The sequence below is a fragment of the Anomalospiza imberbis genome, chromosome 1 (genome assembly GCF_031753505.1).
Source record: "Anomalospiza imberbis isolate Cuckoo-Finch-1a 21T00152 chromosome 1, ASM3175350v1, whole genome shotgun sequence".
Taxonomy (NCBI): domain Eukaryota; kingdom Metazoa; phylum Chordata; class Aves; order Passeriformes; family Viduidae; genus Anomalospiza; species Anomalospiza imberbis.
Genome location: NC_089681.1, coordinates 41,163,695 through 41,182,371, shown reverse-complemented (window position 1 = coordinate 41,182,371; position 18,677 = coordinate 41,163,695). Strand labels below are relative to the sequence as shown.

The 18,677-nt window shown below is 35.9% G+C and overlaps 1 protein-coding gene across 7 annotated transcripts in view; it reads left to right on the top strand.

Moving 5' to 3' along the window:
* The window catches only part of SNTG1 (syntrophin gamma 1), a 317,995-nt gene that overhangs the window by 190,897 nt on the left and 108,421 nt on the right, over nucleotides 1–18,677 (top strand). For 5 of the 7 annotated variants that reach the window (XR_010998668.1, XM_068189067.1, XM_068189076.1 and 2 more), the window contains 2 exons: nucleotides 5,258–5,404; nucleotides 17,890–17,992. Coding sequence is in view for 6 of the 7 variants with exons in the window: in XM_068189067.1 (XP_068045168.1) it covers nucleotides 5,258–5,404; nucleotides 17,890–17,992 (250 nt within the window). In the remaining variant the exon portion in view is untranslated. The remainder of the gene's footprint in view (nucleotides 1–5,257; nucleotides 5,405–17,889; nucleotides 17,993–18,677) is intronic. The other 2 variants (XM_068189107.1, XM_068189098.1) reach the window with 1 other exon arrangement.

The window sequence follows — 18,677 nt, the reverse complement described above, 5'->3', positions numbered from 1 at the left end:
ATTTAGGCTTAGCCCTCAGTAAAGAGTAAGTACACTAAATGGTGTGCCAGCAGGAGTCTCAGGTAGGGTTTTGTCTGCAGCACGTCCTTTGCAGCTTGAGTTGCTCTAGGATTTCTGTCCTGTGGGGTCTTTATCAAATACAGGATCTGTAGCTCTAATCGTAAGGTAATATAGAGTAAATAGAAGTGTGTGGAGCCTAGTTGCTTGCAGCAGGGAGTGGAACAGGAGTTGAAACTTAATTTTCAATCCTTATTGCATCTAGGCACCTTTGCAATGGCTCTGCAGGATGCCTGAACTTTTAGCTTTGTTTCGTTCTGATTTTTTCTGTACCTAATTAAGGCTTTGCAGGTACAATGTTCTGTAAGGATATGTTAGTTTGGGTTGTCTTAATGTCTTAGAAAATTTTCATTGGAAACCAGTGGGTAATTTTTTTCAGTGGTTAATGCTGAAGATACCTGTGAAAAAATCAGACTTGTATCTACAGTGTGACTCTGATGCGCATTTATTCTTTTCCTACATGCAAAATGTGTTGATGCTTGTGGAAACTTTTTAAGCATATGTGAAATCTTCATAGCTCTGCAGTGAAAAAAATCTGTGGCATAATCACTGCAGCCAATTGTATGAAACTGATGATTAGTCAACCCTGGTATTTCATCTTGCTTTACTGATAACCATACTATGTGTATAAAATTATTTGAGTTTCAAAATTAGATAGTTTAATCAAACTCATGGCATCTTTCATAGCAGGGAGAATCTTTCCCCAATGTGCAGTGATCTTAATGTTGTGGGTGCTCTGTTGTCTTTATTGTCTTTCATTACTTTTGAGATAGATAGTTAGATCGATAGAAAGAAAGACAGATAGATGGACCCTAGATAGGTAGGTTTAGTCAGTTCTAAGTGTACCTTACTGGAACCCTTTATATGGTTCCTTTCTGATTATTTCTTTTAGCTTTAGGTTAATCACTTAATCTTGAGCTTAGTTTTCTACTTATAGAAGGTGAAAATATTGTTCATCCGATGAAAGCACATGATGAGTTTCTATCAAAGACTGACTGTCAGCTTGTTGTTTCTCTTGGGTTGTAAAGAGCCCCATCTGAGTACAGCATAACTGCTTCATTCTTAGTGCTCTCATGTGGTAAGATAAAGACATGGTCTCTCTGATGAAGTGCCAATACAGGAGAAGATTGCAGAAAAAAAATAAACTATAGCAATTAATTACAAAATATATCTCTCAGCATCTCTCAAACTGGCAGCTTCAGCCCAAAAAAATACAATATGAACTTGTATGTAGAAGAAGAATCCATTATATCTGTTTAAATACACAGCTTTGTGCTCTTTTTACTGAGGATGTTGTAATTATTCCTTTTTTAGTAGACTCTCCTTTAAATTTTTCAACAAGAATTTTAAAATGCTGAAGTTATGATAATTCACAGACAGACCTATGAGTTTTGGCCTCTGTCTAATTAATAAGGTCTAATAATGCACAGCTTGCCAGTCCACACACCTAGTGGATGTGGTTATCCACTGTAATAGATATCATTATTCTTAAGGCTGGAAATTAATGTAGTTCTAGCTTTTACCTCCATTTATTGTGCAAACATAAAGATGGATAGACAAGCACCAACATTATACTGTGGTGTGGATGTTTTTGGTGGTTCTGGGTCTAGCCACTATGTCACTAAAAATGGACAAGATTTTGGGAGAGAGTGAGTGGCTACGAGTAGGAGAGTATGTCAGTTCAGCTGGATACTACATAAAACCTTCTGTTGGATCTACTGCTCAGGATTGTAGTGCACCAAATCATCTAGAGCCAAGGTAGAATTCCAGTTGAATGAAAGCTGATATGTTTGAGTTTGTCTCTGTTCTTAATGTTGTGAATAAAGCATCTCAGATAGTAACAATAACTATGGTTACATATCTCTTTGGATCTTAGCATATGTTTTTTTCTGTTAGGAAATAGAAGAAATTAAATTACTATGAATATGAAGTAATTTTTTTTTTTTCTTCTATTTGGGGAACATTCAGGGAATGTTTCCAATGTGAAATGACTGATCGCATGTGTCAGTTAATGTGGCATTTGGGCATTCCTTGAAAAGTAACAGGAAAAGCTCATGTAGTCAAAGGTAGCTATAAAGACAGAATAGATATTCAGGCTTTGGTGGATTTTATGTATAGGTAACTACAATATGTAGACCGTGTTTCAATTCAGCCACTGCTTGCATTTTGCACAAGATACCATTTTTTCCAGAAGAAAGACCTGATGTGAGATGTCCTCATGCACTGCATTGAATCTTTTGTTTCCCCCTTTTCTCAACATTCACATGTGGGGGCTGTTGTTGTGTTGTCGGGCCTCACCCCCTGGTTGGGGTGGCCCGGAAAGGTGGAAAATTCTCTCCTCCAACCCGAGCTTCCAAAGAAAGGCTCAGTAGTCTTCAATCATCCGGTCTCAAGGTAGTTTATTGTATGTTATCTAAAAGATTTCTCCCTGAGCTGCTGCAGTCCATCCAGCAGTCAGGCAATGGCACACTCCCCACACTCTCTCTGACACCCAGGGTGCTGGTGCCTTCTTTTATATCATACATTGCATATTAGATGTTTACAGTTTTTCCCTGATGCCCATCACCTATACTGAACAGTGACTTTCTACTCTAAACCAATCTGTGAGTGCCAACATCACCAAGAACATGGAGGTTAGGAAGAAGAAAGAAAGAGGACAGGGCACACCCAAATCCCCCCATCTTAGAACTTCTGACCCCCATGTACAAAACTCAGACCCCTCTGTACAAGGCCTAAAACCCCCCTGTGCAGCACTCAAAAGTTCTTCCTTTCAATTTGTGACTACTTCTACTATAATATCTAAACTTTTGTGATTTCTTGTTCTTCCTGCAAGGTTGGTAAATTGTTCCATGGATCAAGTTCAAAGCCACAGAGGTCCGTGGCTGCATTCCAGGGTCTCAAATGCTTCTGACCTGGGCCCAGAACATCCAAGAGTGTCCAAGGGACATTCTGGGTTCTGACAAAAAGCAGGGCTGTAACTGTGCTGACTCTCCATGGGTCATTTATGTTATATGAAAATGACAGTGTAGGGATTGTCTTTGCTTAACTGCAATCATCTGCAGCTAATAAAACTCTTACTCTGGCCTTTCTCTTTAAAACTATGGTCTCATTAAAACTGATTTTCAAAACTCATTATTAATAGAATGAGCATATTGTATTTTTAAGACAGGAAACCAAACGATCTGAAATCTCACTCCATCTTGACCTTGCAGATGTGTCTTTTGGTAAATTATGGTTTTATCTTATCTTTGTTTCCTTAACTATGAAACAGAGACCTAGATTATTATTGGATTTAGCTCTCTGAATTTTATTAAGTACTTCTGAATCTATTAAAGAAAAGTACCTCTGCATTAATATTTTGCAGTTTCATGAAGTTATAACAGCAACCTGCAAACACAGATTACCACTTTTTCATGTTGCAGAGATCCTGTACTTTACAACTCACAGCACAGCCATTTAATCCTTTCCCCTCTAGACAGAATGGCGACTAAATGTGGAAGTTGCACTGTCAGTATTTCTAAGACTATAATCAATCTGCAGTTTTTAACTTCTGAATTTAAAAGTGAAATATAAACTTTCTGGAAATCCAATACATTTAATCTTTCCATACAGCTGCTGTTTTCTCTCTAAGACTTGAGTAATAATAATAATAATAATAATAATAATAATAATAATAATAGTAAACTGATGTTGCCTTAGCTATCCTGGCATAATTATTGGAAATACCTGTTATTGAATATCCTAATGCTCACAAAATTTGAGCTGTCAAATATTTCAGCACCAATTTGAAATAAGTGTCCACCAAGTGGAAAAGAACCTAGCAGCTGTAAATAGACTGTTTCAGCTGTTTTAAGCTCTGCTGTGGAAATTCCTGGAATCTGGATATATCCTGGGGCAGTATTCTTAATGTGTGTTCATCTGCTTTTCTAATCTGGTTTTAGCTATGTTTTATTAGTGTTTAAATAATTTTTTAAATTGTGCCAAACTCTTGAACTTATTCAAGTACTATGATGTTAGACCTTTAAAATATGTTAATATGTTGCTAGTCTTCCTAGTTTATATTTTCATTTCTTTTTCTCAAGATACTTGTAGATCTAGTAGTCATTTTATTAAGATTTCATCTTTTAAAACTACTCATCATTACTGCTGAGTTTTAATAGAAGGGAGTAGAACATTCTGTCATGACTAATTCCAAGCCTACATGATTAATATTGTTATTTCCTTATTACATAGCTACAGTCCTCAAAGCAAAAATCCAGTATGGTTTAGCAGGAGAGTGAAAGATTGAATCACCAGTTACAGCACAACATCCTTCAAATAACTGTCCTTGGTTCCTCCTTTGTCATACAGGTCTATTAATTCTGAAAGCCTGAGCTTCAAAGAAAATAAACAGTTGAGGAGTGGATTTAAAGTGTGTACCATCAAATATGCTTTGTGTCCTTGTTTACATTTATATTTTTACTGTAAAGGCTCAGGTTTCTCTGCTTCCTTAGGAAGCAAATAGAAATCTTTTCATGTTTATTCGTACAGAAGTGCACTTTACCCTCCAAAAGAGTTTTTGAAATATTTCATTTTGCACAGCATCTCCCAGTTGTGGAGCTAAACCTCAATTACACTTTAGTTCAGGGGCCCAGTGTTTTTCTTTCTGGGCATAGCCTCCAAAAGGCAGAAAAATTAAACAGATACAAAACACTCCAACTTAGTGTAGAAAAATGAAAACTCTTTTGGGCATGGAAATTATCTTCTCTGGTCACTATTAAGAAGATTTCATTTACTCATAAGGACTAGAAAATACTGTCCAACTGGCATCAGTTATGTTTTCTTTAAACAGGTAACAACCATGAGATTTAGACTGAAAGCAAATGGTCACCTCCAAAAGGCAAATTCTGTATTTCTAATGGCTTGTTGTGGACCAGAGAGAGCAGTGGAAAGACTGGAGCAGGTCTACTCATTTAACTAGCCAGGAGAAGTCACAAGTATGAGGCATGCTCAAAGAAGTGTAAATGTGCAGACTCGTAGTCTTCTGACAACTTTCCAGCAGTTAAAATACCTGATTTAACTCTTCAGAAATGTCATTGTTCTGACTATAGTAAAATCAAATGGGTGCCAGGAAAAAAACTTTTAATCCAGGGGATATCTAACACCTGTGCATATTTTTAGGTCTTTTTTTTCTCTACATTGGGTCTTTGTCTTTTGACAGTTTGTTCGGTGGAGGAGGAAGAGGAAAGGAGAATGGACTCTATATAATTTTTCAATAGTATCCAGTGTTGGCCTGTTCCAGCCAGATACATGGATGTTTCCAGATGGCCCACCCCATACTTCTCAACCACTAGTATGGTACAGTATGGTACTGGTGTTTTGGTATCTGTTTGTCAGAACTGGGCCTATTTCTGGATTTTATTTTTTTTTTTCTTTTGCCCTGATAGTACTGATGCTGTTATACAAGTTCAGTTTGGTACTACCTGTTTCTTGTTAGCTGTTTTGAAAGACTGTGGCTAGTAAAACAGCTTGTAGTAGTAAGAGTTTCACAGGTCACAAGAAGAACTTCTATGCAGGTTTGGTTACTGAGGGAAGAAGCCCTTCAGTAAAAATTAAAACAGTTACACGTTTTCCAGATTTTTGCACAGACGCCTGCAAGAGTTACCTCCCTCTGCTGTTAATACTTTCCTGAGCAAAATGGGAAATAGTCACTCCTCAGTCTCAATTGACATTTCCAGGATAATGACATATATCTTTAAATGTGATCTAGGAAATGTTTTTAGCTCTATTCCACTTCACTTGCCCTTGTCAAGCCAGTAGTGATTGGGAGCATTTAAAAGATTCTAATTGTGCTGACCTGTTAAAAGGAATGTTCAAGGGATTGTTCTACATCAAAAAACTCCCATATTTAAGCATTGGCTTGCAGTAGGAAGTAATAAGGATGTTTCTAGATTTTCTGAAATGCCTTCCCTTCTTATACTATTCTGAGTATGACGTACTTACGTAGTAAATGGATAGACAGGCATGTTTCACAAAATCTCCACCATTTCTCAGATGTCTTGAGGTTCTTTTAAAATTGTTTGTTCAGTCATCTTTACATGGAAAATCAAATACAATACATATTCGAAATGCCCTGTGCACTTCAGGTCCTGTGTGACTTCTGAATCAGTGATTGCAGAGGAATATTGGTGACAGCTAAAGTTTACCATAATGAATGCTAACAAATAAAATATTTTGTTTAAATATCCGTCACCATGAAAGATTGCAAGTTTTCACGGACTGTATAAAGCATCTTTTCATCAATCAGTAAGTGAGGTTTTAGGGTAAAGTGAATCACCTGCACAATGGCAGCAACAAATCTGTGAAACAAAGTTTTCTTCTTTTTTTTTTTTTTTTCTTTTTTGTTTTCCAATTAAAACACTGGAAACTTTGGAAATTGAAAGCTTTAAGACTTTTAAATTTTAAATTTTACTCCTACAACTACAGCTTTTAATATTCCAGGATCTTTATATCTCAACAGGAAAGTGCCATCTAAATGGGGGCATGCTTTGTTGAGTCAAAGCATCTGTATATTATGTTCATTACATATCATGGAGCTATGTAGCATCAGCAGTGTTTTTCTTATTTTTTAAATTTTTATAGAAAATGAGAGCACAGAGAAAATTGTAAAACTAGAGTTATTAAGGTTTGAGAGGCTTGGACTTTCAAAAAGTGAGGCCTGTAATTTGTGCATTCATTTGTAATATTCTGGCATAATAACCTAGCAGCAATGTAATAGAATTATAAAATCATTCTGGTTTTCTTTTATTGTTGATATTGCAAATTTTGTTTCAGAAAACACATTCACTCTATATAATAGTCTATAAATTATTGTTTTTATAAGATTTTATAGTCTCAAATGGTAATTAACGGCTGGCAAGAATTGGATTTCTGTGGATTTCTTGCTTAATTAAGAAAATAAGAAAAGGTAAAATAAGGGTTGCAATCAGATAAGTAGCCTAATCAGTTTTGATTAATATATCAGATTAATGCTTAATTTTGAAAGTTACAAAGACCTCATGCTATAAACTGATTAAAACTGTAATTCAGTACTTTTTTGTCATTGTGCTGAAATACAAATGATCTTTTTTACTTCTTTGGAATTGTATGCTAATCTTTTTTGTTTCCAAAAGATCTATAAATGTTCTCCAGTTAATTAAAATACAGCATGAGTACCTCCAAATCCAGTTTTGCCTTTAAAATTTAGACACTGATGAAAATGATCTCAAAAATGTTATGGAAATATGATTTCTGAAATTTTCAAATCATAAATATATTGGATCCCAGTTCAACAGAATATGTATGTATTTGCCTAAAATTATGAATTTACATATTTTATTAAATTGGGGGCTTTCTTTTTTATAAAATATTTTTGAAGAACAAAGTAATTTTCTCAACTTCAACCATATGCAGTGCAATTAATCTGGAGCAGAAAAACTGCCACTGCATTAAATGGCATGAAAATATGTTACAGAATCACAGAATTCTTATGTGTTTTCTCAGCTGAGAACTTTTCCCACTGGGTACTTTCCCTGAAGTATTAAAATATCTTTCTCAGAGATTAGATCCTGAGCAGCTGAGAAGCTTAGCAGAATTAACTGCTTATATTGATCTAAAACATTACTTCAAATACAAATTTTTCCAAGGATTTTTTTTGTCATATTGAAGTTGATAACATTTAAAACTGAACAAATAGGAATAGGTTTGTAGAGTAATATTTATTCAAATATAGAATTAGAATTTGATTTCAAACTCTTTAGGACCACTTTTTATTTATTTTTCATGAGCATTTATATTCTGGTGCTTGATTAGTGTGACTATTCATGGAAACTAAGTGTTAAGGTCATATTTGCCAACAGCAAATTTTATATTGACTATGTAAATGTGAAATTTGCTACTAGCTGTGTGTTTGACCCCAGCCTTGCAATGCGATTAGTGTGAGCAAACTCTTGTTCTGGGAATGAACTTTCCTTTTTCCCTCCGACCTGGAGCTCTGCATAGTTAGGAAAAATGTTCAAGCCATGCAACACTTGTATTGTTTTCAGCAAGCATAGACATAAGATTGTTCATAAAATGTCTTAAAATTTAAGACTGTACTTCAAAACACTGTGCCAACTGGATGTTTTTCACTCTTCAGCCATCAGGAACAGGAACAATAGCTGGCGTGTTATAGAGTCTGGTAATGTGTATGCATTTTTAATACTACTAATGAGCCCTTCAGAAATTACAAACATAAAAAATTGTACTTGTTTAGTAGCTGTCTTAGAAATTTCATATAGAATTCAACCAGAAGAGCACTTTTTTTTCTCGTAAATTTGAATTGTGGGAACAATTTGACTAAAAGAGAAGGAGATTCATATATATTTAATAGATTATGAATCAGCTTCATTGTTTTGTTAATAATCAGGGTTAAAAAGCTCAAACCAGTGAAATTCATTACCATAATTATAAAAAAAAGTGCATTATGATCAACTATGAAAAGAAAGAAGTCCAAATTCTTTAAATCAATAATTTGATTAGAATTATTTCTTCCTGTTGAGGAGTACACATTACCTGAAAATTTTAGAGACTTTAAATCTAAGTTATTGTCTAGTTTATGTCACAGTTTACTAGAAAAAAGACATTTCCACTTTTTACTTTGTTTTGATTTTTACCCTTACTTAAAAAAAAAAATTAAAAAGCAAAACTTCTGTATGAAGCTTTTTTTTTAGTATAATGTGTTCCAGCAAAAGAAAAATACATATCCATTCATAAGAGGGTTTCTAGTGCTCTTTATTCCAATTGTGACTGGGTAAGTCTAGGAATCATGCAGATAAATGGAAAATTGTTCTTTATTATGTAAATATTGATTATTTTTCTTTATGTAACATGGGTAATATCTTTAGCCTTTTGCTATATTTTGTATTTTATGTGACTTTCGTATAGGGAGTGGAGAGTCATAAGTACTAGGTCATTCTTCTAAGGTTTTCCTGGATAATTGCTAAGACATGGCTTTTGGTTTTGAGAGATGATATGCAATGTCTTTCTCCTATTCAGCTCATGATTATGTGCTGGATTATGTTGTGTTCTCTTACACTGTTGGATAGATCATGCATTATACTTTCTATTATTTTCTAGAATACTCTTTGCATTATCGTGCATCGTATGCTGTACCACTTGCAGTTCACAAGCAAAATCTTAATATTCTACATAAAAGATACTGATATTATTACTTGTTGTGCTGGTTTTCACATTTCATTTATTAGTAATTTAATGAGTGAAGCTCTGGCCTGTATACACCACAGAGTTTATTTGTTTGGGGCAGCTTTTATCAGCAGAAAGTGTTATTCCCATATAGTCTGTCATTTCTTTGCAAGTTGATGGATGGTAATCAAAAGCTGGCTCAAATAGATGTTGGGGAAATCTGTGATGGGATATTTAATTGGTGTATATTATACATACCTTAAATAATTTTTTTTTTTAGTCCAAAGGAATGTGTTTTATTAATTTTCTGTGCTTTCATTTAAAGATGATTTTACTGATCTCTTACTATCTGAAATGCTTATTAGAAAACAGCACCACCAAGGATTGGTTGGTAGCCTACAAATAATTACTAAATTACAGTTCTGGCTTATGCTCAACACTTTATATTATATTTATATTATAAAATCCACTAAAATGATACTATTTGTATGAGTAATAAAGATTGATTCCACAAGGGTTTTGTGCAGATATGATGAGTAGAAAGAATTTCTGTATGTTGTCTAAGTCTTAAAATATGGCCTGCTTAAAAGAAAAAGTCTTTGAATTTTTATGTCATGCATCTTTGAGGGTAAATGTGCAAACCCTCTGAAGCCTGCTTAAAATGTGTTACAGATTCTATAGATGTTGACAGCTGTTCCTGAGTATTCTCCATAATTGACTGAAAGGGAAAAAAAGCCCCAAACAACATTGTTATCATAGACTTCCATCATGGTTGCTTTCCAATTATTATGAAGTCCAAAAAACTTGTATCTTAAATAAGAAATCCTCTGTAGATTGATGGTAAAGCCAGTCATTCATCTGGCTGTACATACCACTGCACACATGATGCTGTGCAAGCCTGTGGAAAGCTGTGTAGAAGTTGGTAGGTGCTGTTGCAATACTGGTGTAAACGCTTCTCCCGTTTTTTAGGAGTTTTATTTGCTAAAGGGGTTCACACATTTCTCCCAAAGAAGCTTTGTCAACATCTGTTTTAGACAATGCCAATTAAATGGATCCCAAACAAAATCTGGCTCCTATGTAAATTGCTGAGCTCTGCTGATGAGAAGTTTACTGACATATATACAGTTGTAATGAAAGTGTGTTGTATGTGAAGATGAAACATACATGTAAATCAAACGAGTTGAAATCAGAATTAGGCTTCTGGATTTATAACATTTGGTGGGGTTGAGTAGGTTGCCTAAATAAAAGTGGGGATTTTATAAGTCTCATAGAGTTGTAATACACAGTTATAATCACACAATCACACAGAAACACTAGGTTGGATGAGACTTTCAAGATCATTAAGTCCAACCCATGCCCTGACACCTCAACTAAACCATGGCACTGAGTGCCACATCCAGTCTTTTTTTAAACACATCCAGGGATGGTGACTCCACCACCTCCCAGGGCCAACCATTCCTTTATCACTCTTTTTAGAAAAATGTTTTTTCCTAGTATCCAACCTATATTTCACTTGGCTCAGCTTAAGACTCTGTCCTCTGGTTCTGTCAGTTGCTGCCTGGAGAAAGAGACCAATCCCCACCTGACTACAACCACATTTCAGGAAGTTGTAGAGAGTGATAAGGTCATCTCTGAGTCTCCTTTTCTCCAGGATAAACATCCTTTTCTCCAGAATAAACAGCTCCCTCAGTTCTTCCTCATAGGGCTTGTGTTCCAAGCCCCTCACCAGCCTCGTTGTCCTCCTCTGGATGCGCTCAAGCCTCTCAATGTCCTTCCTAAACTGAGAGGCCCAGAACACGACACAGCACACAAAGTGTGGCCTCACCAGTGCCAAGTACAGGGGAAGAGTGACCTTGCTAGTCCTGCTGCTGGCCACACTATTCCTGATACAGGCTTTAACTATCCTAAAGTTTTTTATTGTCCAAAAGTATTCAAGTTTCCTATTTCATATGGAAAAAATTTAAATTACATGCTGCTTAATTTCAGCCACACTGGGAAAAATTCTATTGGTGTTTCTGTCATTTTCTGTGTTTTTAAGAGATTTCTCTTGTTCTTGGCCAGTTATTTTGGAAGCCATTACATATCTAATTCAAAAATATGTGTTCATGAATTAGCTTCGACAGAGAGAAAGTGCCCAGCAGCCGAATACATAATCACATTTAAAAAGTGGAACATCTGTGAGTGTTTAAAGTGGAGAACTCTGTAAAACCATGGAACTACAAATTTCATTTACTGTAGCTGAATAATCCTGGAGAAGTAGAGCCATTCATGGAGTAGATAATGTGAAAACAAAGATAGGCAGTTCTGAACTCTGGCATGTACTCACTACAAATAGATACACCAAAAAAGCTCATAAAGCTTGGGAAGAGTTTGGCTTGAAGACTTCTAGTTCTTTGGGTGGGTTTTTTTGTGTTTTCATAGGTATTTTCTTGTCCTGAATAGCTGCCTACCATGTAGAGCTGAATGGCTATTAAATGCATATTTGTGTATTTCTTCTATAGACCACAGTCCCACACAAGTCCATAGGCTGAGAATCATTAACAGGACTCATTGTTTGATATTTTAATGAACATTTGCATTAGAATCAACCAACAATTGGGATGATTCAAAGAATATACTGGCAGATCATGGTAAATAGTGTATTATAGTTGGAATCTATTTAAGGAGTTGTTAATTTTCATATTTCAGAATATGGTATGAAATGTTTCATTTCAAGGACCCATGGTGTCCCATATGTCCTATGAGTCATGGCCTCCAGGGTTTGCTCTCAGTTTTGGAAGACATAGTATTTTTTAATTCCTTGCATTTCATAGTTTGTGTATTGGAGTAATGGCCTTCTAATTATTTAATATGAACTGTGATGACCAGTACATGCAGCTTTTCATGAAACAGAATTCAAAATTCGGGTACATGGCTTAAGAATGCCAGTTAGACACTTATAGCAGTATTTTTATGTGTGGTATTATTGATACGAAGTTTAAGGGAAGAAAAACAGGAAAATGCTGCAGACTTTTAATTTTTGTTTGTTTGTTTGCATTGATACCTTTTGCTATGGCACTGCTATATTACTTTTCAAAGCATAAACATGCAGCTAAGCAATAATTAGTTGCAGCATACTATTATTCTGGCTGAAAGAGCAATAAACATATTTGTGTTGATTTGTGGAACCTATGAAAGGTTAAAGAGTTCCAGAAAGCTGCTGTCAGATCTTTTAGACAGACTTGGAAGCGCTCCATTCCACAAGTGTTAGACTTAAAAGTTTGAAACTATATTCTTTTTGTGCATTGAAGAAAGAGCTGACAGGAATCTGTGTCTTCTGTGTGATCCATATTTGGTCTTCTATTGCCTAGTGGATGTTTTATATTTTGTAGGTTAATTATGTTTTCAATTAATTTTTTATTAAATTAATCTCTTTTCTCCTACTTCCTCATTACACTTATTCATATTGCTTGCATCTGATTATTTTAGTCATTCCTATGAAGGAAATTCTGTACATGTCTCTCAGTGTTTGTTAATATAAGCAGCCTACTTGGCATGTAGGCTTGAAAGAAGATGAAATCTTTTTTTAAAGGAGGATTACTTAGTTTTCTACTAATGCTTTATACAACAGTCTTGAGGTTGCATGTTCTGGTACTTCTGTGACTAAAGCCCACGAGCCTGTGAAAGTAGGTAGAGCAAGGATCAATGAAGGAAGCCTGAATATATCTATATGACTGGTATGAAGCTGTACATCTGAGAAACCACCTAATGGTCTAGCTAAAACATGTGCTGTCACCTGGGATCAAGAGTAATTTTCCTTCTAAGTGACCAGTCTGGTGGGATTTGTCGAAAAGCATGAAACCCTGAATCTCTGTGTATGTTACTCTGAAATGATAATTTGTGTAGTGCCTATGTAGCTGGAGCATTCACTAAGCAAACGCTGCTTCAATTCCATTGTTGTGTCATCTTGCAGGTCAATAAACATCTATCTGCTCTTTTCAGAATAACTCTTTAGTGGTGGGCACTGGAGGGTGTCTTTGCTATAAATTCCTGTTACTGCATCCCCCTGCACTTTTTCAAAACAGTGCTAGTGGCAGGATACAAGCAGAAGAGAGCTCAGAATAGAAAGGCATGTCTTCATGTAATGCACCATTCTGCCCTGCAGTTCCTGTCCTCTTGTATGAGATGGCCCCTAGTTCTAGTGTGCAGCCCTTTGGGTTTATGTCTAAATATCTAACATGGGTTTTGGAGCCAGGCAGCAAAAATTTAAATTGTACAATTGTGATAGTGTCAAACTATAGTCTGAAGTATACTTTTAGTTGTGCACTCTGGGTAGGAACTTCTGTTATAAAATGGTGTTCTTGTTCTCTCTGTATATTGGAAAGAGAAATTTTCTGAAGGAAAAAAGCTTTGATATCTCTTGATATTATATTTCTTGATTATCTTCAATTTTTGGAAAACACTGTGATAAATATTAGATCATAGGAATTAAAAATTCACTATGCACTGATGTGTTTCTAATAATTCTGTATTAACTGCATGGCACTTTTACTAAATAAAGCAGTTGACTTTTAAAATAAACACAAATTCAAGACAGTTGTATGCATGAAGCTTGTAGCTTTTGACCTCTGTGTGCTTGTTTTAAAATGTGTGCTTTGTTATCTGCTGATGGACTTGATACTTGTGCATTGTGTAACTGTAGAGTGGCTAGAAAGGTGTCTGCTATATTTTCTTTTTTTCTGTATTCCCAGTGTGTATAGTTCAAGGTATTCACCAATAAATTTAATTTTTCTTTAAAAATTGAAGAGTGAAATTTGCTTCAATTCAAGAGAACCTAGATGTTGGGATCTAAATAAGTGTTCTGTTTTAAATCCTTACCACTTTATTGGTGGGTAAATTTCACTGGTAATTTGAGGGGGGATTTAGAGTCTCATGCAGGAAAGAACAGTAACTGAAGTCAGAGGGACTTCATGCTTCATTGCTTTCCTGAATATATTGAGAGAGACTTCAACATATGCTCAAAAAAAAAAAAAAAATCATCTTAGGAGTTTGCTACATTGTGGATTTGAAATTTTTGAAAACATATTTTTATATTTAATCAAAATTAGTATTCCCTCAAAAATAAGTTTCTTCTTCATTTTGTACAGGTTGGGTCCACTTACATCTTTTCATGTAGTAGGGAAAATTATAGAATCATAGAATATGCTGAGTTAGAAGTGACCCATCAAGAATATCAAGTCCAACTCCTGTGCAAGACACCCCAAGAATCATAACTTGTGCCTCAGGCACATGTTCAGTCTGAACATTTTTTGAACTCTGTCAGGCTTGGTGCTCTGACCACTTCCCTGGGGAAGCTGTTCCACTGTTCAGCCACTGTCTGGATGCAAAACCTTTTAATGATAGCCAAAATAACCTCCCCTGACTCAGTTTCCTGCTGTTTCCTCAAGTCCTGTCACTGGTCCTGGGAATGAAGAGATTGGTACCTGCTCTGTTCCTCCTCTTTCTGTCCTAAGGGTGTTGAAGACCACAGTGAGTTCTCTCCTCAGTCTCCTCACTTTCAGGCTGAACATACCAAGTGACCTTGTAAGGTTTCACCTCCAGACCCTTCACCATCCTCATAGCGCTCATTTAGACACTCTCTAATAGCTTGATGTCTGTTTTTATATTGTGGTGCCCTACATTGCCGCCAGCACTCAAGGTGAGGCTGCCCCAACGCAGAACAGAGCACAGCAGGACAATCCCCTCCCTTGCCCAGCTGGAGATGCTGTGACCAGGAGACATGGTTGGCCCTCCTGGCTGCCAGGACACTGTTGACTCATATTCCACTTGCCATAAATCAGGATTGCAAAATGTTTTAAATATTTTTATTTCATGCAAATTTAGCGATGGCTTTTTCATTAGCAGTAATGAACTGAAAATCTCTTTACTTATATAGCCATGTATCAATAATATTGAATTTTGTTAACCATTTATACACAGTGGGAATGAGGCCTTAATTTAAATTCAGTACAGACTTATTTGTGGCTAGCATTATCTTTAGTAATTTGATTTTTCATTTCATATGTAAATTAAAGACAAAGAATATAAAATAACAGTAAAGCTTTCAACTGAAAGCTAGAAAAAGACAATAAAGTAATTAAAATTCTCATTTTCTTCACCTAACCTTATTTCCCAGAATGGCTTTGTTAATGACTAGAAAGTAAGCAAAATGGAATCGATAACTCATCTGTTCTTTGTTGTAATCATTACCTAGTAATTTTCTCTTTTAATCCTTTATCTCTCTTTAGTCTTTATTTTGCATGTCAAAATCTAGTCACTTTCTGGATTATATGCTTCATACATTCCAAAATACAGTTCACTGAATAAGTATTGCTGATTTCAACTGAAATGTGTTCCAGCTTAAACTTTTCATCCTATGAGATAAAGAGGTTTGAGGGAGAGAGAGGTTAGATAAAAAAGTCACAGTAGGCTACTTATGGCCTCTTGCAGGCTTTACAAAGCAATATATTATCAAGTGAAATCATGTAGACTCTAGGAAGAACAATTTAGGGCAGTTACTGTCTCAGCTTCTTTCACAGATGATATCCACTTATTCTTATCTTAAAAGGTGAGTTTATAAATTAAAGGAAGTAATGCTGTAACTTCTTCACTTATTTATTCTCTGCTCCCGAGCAAAAAGAAAAAAGAAATACCTTTTTTATCAGCAGAGAGAGTAGCTGTATTTTCCTGCACTTTGTCTATACACTTCTGTTGAAACAATGCAGAGTACATACCTGTAAGTTTCTGCTTTGGCTCTGACTACTCTGAGCTAGGTGACTGCTACATAAGAGAGGAAAAGAATGAATTTTCTATGGAGGCTGAGGATATAGGATGATATCTCTGGTTGAATTCAAGACTTCAGAGTCTTGGTCTGCTTTTCTGCACATTACAAGTCATCTTTCTAAGAAATAATTGCTGCTTACAAATGCTAAGATAGAAAATGCATCAGAACTGGGAACTGCTCATCAAAGAGACTCATGTTTCAACCTAAATGATTCTATGATTCTGTGTTACAGATGAAGTTTATGGCATGCAGTATAAGTTATTAAATCTGTTGTGATGTTTCTGTGTTTATTTGCACACATACATATAAATACATATTAAACTGCAAAATGTGTTTTGGCAACCACTGTACTATTTTAAACAATAAAGACCTTAACATTTCAGTTACTGAATCAAATATTCTGTCATCATATTGTTACTCCTCTGTGACTACCAGCATGGAATAGGCAATACTGTTTTTCAAGGCCAAGTTGACATTTTTTCCTTAAGAATTGCTTTAAGTTTACAGCATAATGCAGTGGTTCCATGTGAAAGCATCCCAGTGTATAGTTATACACATGCATGAAAATAAATCTGTTGAGTAGGTTATTGACAAGCATAATTAAAGAATAGCAGTGCTTCATAAATTATTTACAAGTCTTTCTCACAAGCAGCAGCATGACAGAAGGGTTACTTGTGTGTTATCCAGCTACAAAGGAGAAAGGGAGCAGATATGTTCTAGTTTAAAATGATTCCCTAATGTCTCACTGTGTAGCAGCTCACAGCAACTCTCTCACAGCTGAGAGCTCTCTCTCTCAGCTCCCTGTGAGCTGGCTGTCTGCACAGTATGAACATAGTCACTCAAAGAAAGGCATGGTGCAATCTTCTGTCATTGTATACCCAAATTAAATCAGCCCTTGAAGTATTTTGAAGTTACAGATCCAGAACAGGAAATGGTTGTTCTCTGAAACAGATCTGCTTCTTCTTGGCTCTCATAAGCCAGTTCAAACGTTCTTCCTCAGCTATTTAATAGAGCGTTTGGCTTAGTTGCTTTTGTGCTTGCTTACTGCTACTCTTGGGAGGTGCCTAGAGTCCCTCTCTCTGCTATGTGTTTGGGATGTCTACAGCTGTAGCCCACAAAAGCTAAAGATGAGCAGAAGCCAAAGGGGTAACTAGTGGGAAAGTGCAGAAAGGCTAAAAGTATTCCCAGCTGGATAGGTGCTTTACACATTCTATGTCCAAAATTCAAGCTGCCCTTTGGCAAAACCTAAGCTTGTGCTTATCTAAGATTTAAGGCTTAAAATAGGTTCTTTTTCTCTGTGTCTGTGATGAAGATTAAGTCTCTCATCCATGCTGGAGCGCCTCAGCTAAATTTAACTCTGAGTGTTAGAAAGACTTGCTCATAGGATTATGGTACAGTTGTGAAAACTACTGCTGTTGTTTTGGTTGAGGATTTGTAAGACAAGAGAAAATATATATGCAAAGAGAAAATATGTATTTATTTATTTTAAATACATACATGTAAATGGGGATGATTCCAGAGCTGAAAGAAGGAGTTACATAGCTGAATAGTTTCAAGGAGCAAGTTCTGCAATAGCACAGGTCAAAGCCAATACTAAAACACGAGGGAAATGCCCCCCTCACCCCATTCACTGTACGTGTGTCTAGAAACACAATTGACAAGTGCATAGCAGGCTTTACATCTTGATTTCTTGTCAAACAAATGTAATTACAATAAACTGCTTAGCAGTTATATTCTGGTATGGGAGATCTGGGTGATGTTGCTGACATTTGCTAATGCATTTTTGTCATAAATTTATTTCAAGGTGTCTGCCTTTATTTATTTTCCAGGTGCAGGTCCTTCGCAACGCAGGGGAAGAAGTGACCCTAACTGTGTCCTTTCTGAAAAGAGCACCTGCTTTTCTCAAACTGCCACTGAATGAAGATTGTGCATGTAAGCCTTTATTACATGACCAAAGAACCCTCAATTCCATACCCATGAACACTTGCAGCGTCTGAAACTACTGTGCATTGAGGGTGATTGACAGCAGCTTTTACAATCAGCATTACTGTCTAAATATGAGTTGCTCCCATTGCCGGGGCTTGTGTTAACATTGACCTCAAGAGAAAAATTCTATGGTTGAAAAACAGATAACCAGGCATTTGGCTGGTGTGAATCAGTAAAATTGGGAGTAAAACAGTAGAATTACATTAGTTTGCAATAGCTCACATCCTGGTGCAGAGTATTTAAAATCAATTTTTCGGGCAGCATCAGCTAGTATTTTAGTCCCAGGGAGTTTTTTTCTTGTAAATGTGAAAATGAGATTGTGTATATATTTAGAGGACTTTGCTGTTTAAAATTCAGAGGCTTGGGTGGAGATGTCTGTCTACCTAAGAATAAATTACTCTGGAATGATAAGTATTTTGTTTTAGTCCAAACTGAGTTTTAGTGAACTTGCCCCATGAGAGTCATATAGAGACAGCTGTCTTCCTTTAATTATATTAAATTGTGAGTGTGGATGCATAATTATAGACAATTGCAGCATATCTAAGCATATTTATATATCAGCCTGTGCCTTTTGCCACCTCTACTTTCCTTCTGCTCTCTGCTCCCTAAGAGAATGAACTAAATTGCTCAA